General features: G+C 30.1%; 1 protein-coding gene across 2 annotated transcripts in view; it reads left to right on the top strand.

Annotated features, from left to right (window-relative positions):
• The window catches only part of LOC123012669 (transcription factor GATA-4-like), a 38,871-nt gene extending 30,626 nt beyond the window's left edge, over positions 1-8,245 (top strand). The window contains exons 6-9 of one of the 2 annotated variants that reach the window (XM_044410736.1): positions 4,323-4,495; positions 6,756-6,920; positions 6,974-7,109; positions 7,165-8,245. In XM_044410736.1, the coding sequence (XP_044266671.1) occupies positions 4,323-4,495; positions 6,756-6,920; positions 6,974-7,109; positions 7,165-7,469 (779 nt within the window). In that variant the 3' untranslated portion in view covers positions 7,470-8,245. Of the gene's footprint in view, positions 1-4,322; positions 4,496-4,801; positions 4,924-6,755; positions 6,921-6,973; positions 7,110-7,164 lie in introns of both variants that reach the window. The other variant, XM_044410737.1, reaches the window with a different exon arrangement.
• Positions 8,246-8,522: the final 277 nt, after the last annotated feature.

Consider the following 8,522-nt stretch of genomic DNA (forward strand, 5'->3'; position numbering starts at 1 on the left):
TAATTGTTTTGAGTAGTGAAATAAAAAAAAATGGACTTTATACAGGCTGTTCCATCTAAACTCTCCCGTTACATCGGAAGTATAGAAAGCTATGTTATTGCGTTTTTGGTTGGATTACAATTATATATTCGCCAAAAGAAAGATCTAACCTTTCTCTTTCATATGCTCAAATGCGATTTCAAAATAATGAAAAATGGTAGAGATCGATTTTAGAAGAAAGTGCAAATTCAAAAAATTTCAAAAAACTACTTAATATTTTGTAAACGGTTGAACTTAGGTACAGGGAAGGCTAATAAAAACTTTCTTAAAACCACTTGAGTAATCCAAAAATACAATAAAAAACATGCTTTTCGACTTCAAATAAGAAAGTTGATACTCACTTCCGTTGTAACCGGAAAGTATTTTTATTTAAAACAGCTTTTATCAAAAATATGAAACAGTTTCTTGCTTTGAAATAAAAAAAAAATGGTAATCTAAATATAATTTGCTTTACAATACCATGACTTACAAAAATAGATTTTTTAATTTCTTAAATATTTGATATTTTGATGGTACCTAATTTTATTAGAAAATGAATTTTTTTATGCCATTTTTGGAAATTGGTTAATAGTTTTTTAGAGAAAGAAAAAAAATAAGTCTTAGTTTTGTTAATTAAAGAATTCAGTTGAAAAATTTTAATTTCAGTTGCTTCTAATTTGATGATAGAACATTGTTTGTATTTGATTCATTATGCAAAGCATTCCGTAGCATTATCGCAAATGGCTAACTAAAAATACCACCGATTTTTATCTTGTGATTTAACGATTACGTCGCGGAATGCCCACCGCTCGTCATATTGAATATCTGAATGAATATTCCCATAGATGTTGCGTCTTCTGCATGCATTCCTTTTTCTTCCTAGAAGCGTAACCATGACGCAGCACAACAGCGTGTGATTATTAAATGAACCTTTTGTTGTTATTTTAGTTTTTGCATCTTGAAACAAAATTGTGACCTAGTAAGCTTATAAAGTGCTACCGCCGCGCCGTGTTTATATCGAACTCATACAATAAACTCCTGGGAAATATTTAGTCGACCGATTTACGAGTAGTTTACGACTTGAACGAAATTCGATATTTTTAAAACAATGTAATTCGGGGTTTATTATTTCATGCGAGTTTGGAATAAGACGTTAGACGAATTAGAGTGTTCTAGGAAAATCTGCAAACGCGACATAATAAGCGACTAAAAAAAGGAGTCATCATTTTTAACTTAATATAGAACACTTTTTGTTCAAGGTTATTACAAACGTTACATATTTAAAAATTAATGATTTTAAATGATGTTTCGATTCTTGGAATTTATGTATTAGGAAAGTTCCAGATGACGTTATTAATGATGGAAGTTGGGATAATTTTGCTCGATTCGGAAATGAACTGTTTCTGTCATTCATAAATTAACCTGCAATTAAGATAAAAGGATGTTGTTTAATATCTTGGCACGCGTCTGAAGTAAGTCTGGCGATAAAGTATGTGTATTTGGTTAAGTGGTGGCGCATCGACTTACTCCGACATTTCCGGTATGTTAGTTGTCTCTAAGTACTTAGTCTTACCTGTTTCCGCTTCATACAATACCCTCGTCTGTGTACCCATTTGGAAAAGTCAATAGCGAGCGTTAAAAATCGGGGAATTTCAATAATGTGACTCAATTCGTTGGAATTTTGACAGTGGCGGATTTACACTTGTAGGGACCAAGGACCAAACTTGGGACTCTTTAGGTAAAAAGGACTAACTGCAAAGATTATTTCAAAAACGCAATTTTTCTATTTGTGTATACTTTTGGTCGTTACTTTAAGCTACAAAATACGACATACAGAATGAACAAAAAGTTTAAGGGTGACAGACGGATTGATTAAAATGGAAGAACATTAAACAGTAATGGTATTGTTATAATTTTCTTATTCAATATTCTTTCATTTTAAAAGGAAACCTCGCCCTCCTAAGATCAACTGCATGAAACAACGTTTTCGATTAAGTTTGGAAGGTTTTTGTTGTGAGCTCGGAACGTAATTTTAACAATTAATTAAAAAATCTTGATGGTTGTTATTTATAGATCATAGTTTTTTTATCAAAAATTTTTCATAGCAGAATACCATAAAAAATTGAGTACATTAAAACAGATATTTCTGAAAAATGACGATTATACATACATTTTTACAGTACTTTATAAAGTACTAAACATTTTTGTCGAACAGTAAATAGCATATAACACTTGGTATCATACATATTGTAATAAAAATAATGGCATGTATTGTTGTATCGATTAAAATAAGTGCTGTTTTGACCTAAAGAAGAAGTCTTTAATAACAATTTCTTTTGCTTATTTTAATTTAATCTCAATTTGAAAATTGACAAATCCAAATTAATATTGAGATTGTTGATCGTTTCAAGGGCCGCCTTAAGCTGTATGTTAAATGTTAATGTGTTAAATGCCTATACATACTAAAATTAGCTATTATACTGCTTAAATACTAATTATGTATTAGATTTTTAATTTTGGAATATGTAGTACTTTTGTATAGCATGTTTCTATTAAAACATTTTTGGATAATATTTTTTTTAATAATACTAATTTACCGTAAGATTTTAATTTTGAATTTATAATTAACAAAATATAAAAACAATCAATGGAAAAATATACATCATAAGCTCGATTATGTGAACTAATTAAAAACCAGAGGTGTTTATAAAATCGAGAAAATTCACCCAATCGAATTTAGTTTTTGTTAAACTGTTTATTGCTTAATTGATAAAAAACAACACGAAAACAATAAACTAATTGGTAACAGCAAAATATTTATTAGTCAGTTTAGGTTGTTTAACGTTTTCTTTTAGAGAATTTCTTAAAGTTAAATTTCTAGTTTTTCTGAGAATTAGTAGGTCATGCACATTTTTTCACTTCAAATTAAAATTTTGCCGAACGCTAAAACAGCTTCGGCTGCTGTTACATTTTTTGGTGCTATCATATTTGAACTTATGTTATTTTCTTCGTCTGATGTACTTTCTCCTTCGTTTCCTTCATTTTCATATTTATCCTTATTCTAATCTTCAATATTTTTACAAATAATTACAAAAAAAACCAAAATATGTATTAGTACTCCATTAAATAGTAGATTACATACCGAAGTGGGACGTGCTTCATTACCATGACGAATGCGCAAAGTGTTGCAGTTTTAATGAGCCGAGATACGATAAAGCACCGACCACCAAGGTGTATATACTATTTTATTTACACTTATCCTCCTTAAAAAACAGAAATGTAATAAAAAAATTATCACATTTAAAAAAAGTGGTCACTTTCTTATCAGTTTTCGGGTTGGGAAGTGGCCATTTCATCCTAAATGTATATTTCATATCAGTTGTTAAATGAAGTTGAAATGTTATACTTTTCAACTTTTCACATACAAGGTAATTTAATTATTACTTTATGATTGTGAATAAACAATTTTAATTAATCATTAATATCTTTTAAATTTACCATATAGGTAGATACTCGTTCATATAGTAAATAAAATAAGCAACAAGAAAAGACACAAGTTGTTCACTATATTGAATAGTGTGTGTAATTTTTTTGTCGTTCATTTAACTGGAAAGTTTACTTAGTCGAGCATAATTTACTGCAAATCTAAACAAGGTTGTACTTAAAGGCTGCATTATATAAAATATCCCAAGCTATAACTTTATTATTATTATTAAAAGTATGACAACACTTTTTTGATCAAAGTTGACCCGTGTATTGTGGGTATTTTTTGGGACACTCGACTAATACCACTTTCTTTTTTAAAACTGGGCAACATTGTTCCAAAAAGTATTGTCATCTAATTAAAAATAATGGAATTATGGCTTGGGGCGTTTTTTAAAATCCAGCCTGCATAATAAATTAATAATACTTAACAAGAAAAAAAAATAACTTTAATATCGTCATTTTGCTAGATTTTCTAGCCCAGTAAAATCTAATGGCAGTTACTTTATTTTGTTTTGTTTTGGATTACTAATTACAAAAATCCTATGATTCCTATGAGAAAAATATTTGAAAATCGATGTTTTTAAGGCACTTTTTGTGTTGTCCCCTGGACTAAAAATAACAGCTAAATCACTATATTTGTGCAATATATTGCTTAATTCCTCACTTACTTTTCATTTTATTTTGTGATGTTTATGTATTAGTAACAGAGAGGTTTATTTTTGCGACTGTTTTTTTTTGTGATGGGTACATCCGCCACTGACATCCGAGGATTCTCTTTCATTAGGAAAATGTTGATTGATTTTGATTTTTTCAACTAGTAGACCCCCGTGCCGAGTATTTTACGGAGGGACGAGAATGCGTGAACTGTGGTGCCATTGATACCCCTTTATGGAGAAGAGATGGTACTGGGCATTACCTGTGCAATGCTTGTGGCCTTTACCACAAGATGAACGGCATGAACCGGCCCCTTGTCAAGCAGCCTCGTAGATTGGTACTTTTACACTTATATGTCTATCATCATGTCCTAATTCGCCGGTCGACCGAACAACATTTCTGCATGTCATTTGGGCAATAATTGCATGACTCATTTAACCTTAGGTTTAGCGATAGTTTCGGAAATTTTTATTGGCTCACGGCAGGAAATTTTTTCGTCTTGCTACCGTTGTTCGGTCTTCTGATGCGAATTAATTGTAAGCGTAAAACACCCCCGATGTGCGAGGCAAAGCTGCTACAGTCGGTTCCTTTTTTATCATATCTACCAAGATAAGCCTAACCTCCCTGTTTATTTGCGTTGCAGTGGCGGCAGAGCCAGGCCACGGGGGTGTTCCTGATTACTACAAGAACTACTACCATGGGTATAATGGGGCCAATAGGGCCCCGGCTTTGCACACCACCGAAGAAAAATCCAGTCGTCGTTTGGTAGGTTCACCTCTTTGACCAAAAGCACTCTCTCTCTTTCTTTACTTCTTACAATACCACAAAACTGCTTCCAAAATAGACTAAATTTTTATCAAAAAACGGTTTAGAGGGCTGTATTGACAGGTTTTTTTAATATCATATACAAACTTTTTGTGTATAACTTGACGTTGAACATTCATCTAACTTTATTTTTTACCAGATAGTTATTAGAATTTGTAAAATTTCGTCTTAAGTAAAGATTAGTCTATTTCGATGGAAAAAATATTTTGCCACACTACTTTAATATCTATTAAATAAAAAAATGTGTGCAGTGGCCCCATCATACCCCGTATTAACACAAAGGTTTTGTCTTGTTCTTCCCTACTTGTACACTAACATTTTTCTTTTTCAAAAATTTAACTAACAAATCTTTTAAAATCATTTTAAAAACGCATCTATAAGCACATTTTTCTTAGCTAATGATTAAAATGTTATGAGTGTCGATAATATCATTTGTGTTATGTTTGATGTTTTGCAGTTTTTCAGTCATTTAATTAATAATTATTTAGTCGAAATACATTTTATCAAAGAATAAATTTTTGACAAAATACTTTTGGTTTTTGCTTTAACATAACATTTAATCATGATGCTGTACAGGGTGTCTAAGTTTTAGGGTCGAAGCAAAAATAAATATTTCTAATTAGTGGAAACGATAGAGGATTATACAAGGTGCGCCAGAACTCGCGACCCAGAGAAAAATTTCAAGTAAGATAAGATACCAGGAACATGGCAAAAATGTTTAAAAAATTCTATCTGTCAAAAAAATTTGACATTTATTTTTTGACATTTGACATTTTATAATGTCTATTTAATGATACTGATGATCTTGTATTTGTTTTTATACAATTATTTAATAAAGGTACAAAAATTTTGACAATACAAGACACAAATAACGTTAAACTGAGTTACAATTTAGGATACAGCTTCCTTCTTTCCTCTTCTAAGAGTCTGTAGCAAAAAAAATTGGAAAATATTTTTTTCAACAGAAATAGAGTCAAAATGCAAAACTTAAACTCTTATAGCTTTGAAATTTTTATATATAAATTTTTTTTTAACATTTTTTCCATGTTCCATCCTACCGTATATGGCATTTTTTTCTGGGGCGCGAGTTCTGGCTCACCTGTATAGACCCTGAAAACCAAATTTGGATTTTTTTTAATTAATTGGATTCTTTTCTACATGATAAAATTCCTTGATTTTTTCTGATAGTAACTGTGAAAATTGAATAATGTAAAAGTTGATGGAATTTGAATAATTAAAATTTTAATAGTGAAAATTGGGAATTCTGTTAAATTTATGGACAAGCTTGAGATTATGTGCTGCTATTGCATTGACAATAGAGGGGAGGCTTCACAATAGAGCCCTGGTATGTCATAAATGTCATTGCGGATTTTTTTGTTTTGTCAAGATCACCAATTACCGCAAACTCCCCATAAATTATTCCAAGTTTCAAATTTTCAATATTAAAATGTTAATTATTCAAAACCTATCAACTATATCACTTCTATTTTCACAAATACCACAGAAAAAAAGCAAAGAATTTTATCATGTAGAAAATATTCCAGTTAATTGAGATTTTTTTTCTTCAAATTTAATTTTTAAGATCTCACTTCCATACGCTAAAAATTTTGCACAATATCAAAACATCAAATTAAAGAGGATTTAATCTTCTATCGTTTACACTAACAAAATTTTTTTTAATCAATAAGAAATATTTATTTTTGATCCGGCTCTAAAACTTGGGACGCAATGTGTTTTTATTTTAATTTCATTTTTTTCGATTGTGTTGTTAGTCTGCTTCTCGTCGAGTCGGTTTAACTTGCACTAACTGCCACACAAGTACGACGTCTCTTTGGCGAAGAAACACTGTTGGTGAGCCCGTCTGCAATGCTTGCGGACTTTACTTCAAACTCCATGGAGTAAATCGACCGTTGGCAATGAAGAAGGATAGTATCCAGGTACTGCTGCCACAAATCACAATTTTGGGCCAATTTTAATTGAATTATTTTAGACAAGGAAACGGAAACCCAAAGGGAGCAAGGATAGCAACACCCGGCATGCCATATCCAACGCCCTAGAGTCTACAATAAATAATATTAAGTTGGAACAAAACTTACCATCTGTTAAATTAGAACATTCTTCCTTAGGTTGGTTATTTTTAAACTTTAATTTGAATAAATCTTATAATTTGTTTGTCTGCAGAGAATTATAATGATCTGAGGTCTATAGTAACATTGAACCACGTGCCGCACAACACAACCTCGAATTACGTTTACAACAATCAATCTCATCAGAGGATGTCTCCTTACACATCGCAGTCATCACAAATCACTAATAATTATTTCGACATGATTCCTCAAGCGAGTCCCAGTTCACCCTCCACGACATCACCGAGTCCCAATTCTCCACTTATTGCTAACAATAACAACAACAACAACAACACGAAAGTGATTATGAATGGAGATAATAATATGGAGAGACCCACAGTAGTAACATTGTCCTCATAATTGTTCTCTGAAATACCGTATCATTAGTCAACGTATAAAAATACATAATTATTGCAATAATATAAATATGCTTAGGGTTATTTTACCGATAAGTTGTTTTTAGGTATTTAACGAGTGTCGTCTGTTATCCTATCTTTTATTGGAAGAGATCTCTAATTTTTTATTATTTTGACCTGTTGATCAGATTCGTAATTGGCTGTAACATGAGAATATAATTTATGTAACATGACAGTTTAGAAACTAAATGTTTTTGTTAAATAGCTTTATTCATAAGATTATCGAAATTTAATAAAAAAATGTGATAGGGAAATAGATATTTTGCGGACATTTATTGAGAAAGAAGTTAAGTACAAAGATAGTTTGTTAATTGTATATTATATATACTTAAAAGGAAAATTTCTCTGAAATTACCAAAGACAATTGTAGTTTTTTCAACACTAGGTTTAATCTTCTCAAATATTATTTTGCTTATAAGAGTTAATTGTTTTTTTTTTGACTGATTTGAATTTACACAAAACATTTGTTTACAAAAAGGTCTGATGTACATTATTTAGATCTTTTTATTAAGAGTGTTTATTCTAATCATTTAGAAGTTAAGGATTTTTGTTTTATGGATTATATTTTGTTGTATATCTCTCTTATTTATTGTCAGTTATTTTGAATTGTGAATCCACATTCCGAGTACTTGTACAGTTCGTATATTTGTAAGGTTTAGGTTCTGTAGATATTTTGCATATATTTTATATACAAACACTAAATAAATTTTCTTCAAGTTATTTTTTAATTTTTTGTATAATCACATTTTTAAATTTTACACATTATTATTGGTTATTTACTGATATTATTATTTTGTACTGCTTGTATATTATTTCATAATAAAATAATTTAATCTATAGAATACTATCTTTATTAAACTTACTCAATTCATTTTCACGACTAGTAATACAAGAAACATTAACAATAATTTAATAAAAAAGTCTTAAGCATTACAATTTTTGTCAACTAATACAAAGTAAAAATTAAGAGTTTCAAGTTTCGTACATTTTAGTCACT

This window comes from Tribolium madens, unplaced genomic scaffold, assembly GCF_015345945.1.
Source record: "Tribolium madens isolate multiple individuals breed KSU strain unplaced genomic scaffold, Tmad_KSU_1.1 Scaffold_96;HRSCAF=242;Tcas5.2_LG5, whole genome shotgun sequence".
In the NCBI taxonomy this organism is placed as follows: Eukaryota; Metazoa; Arthropoda; class Insecta; order Coleoptera; family Tenebrionidae; genus Tribolium; species Tribolium madens.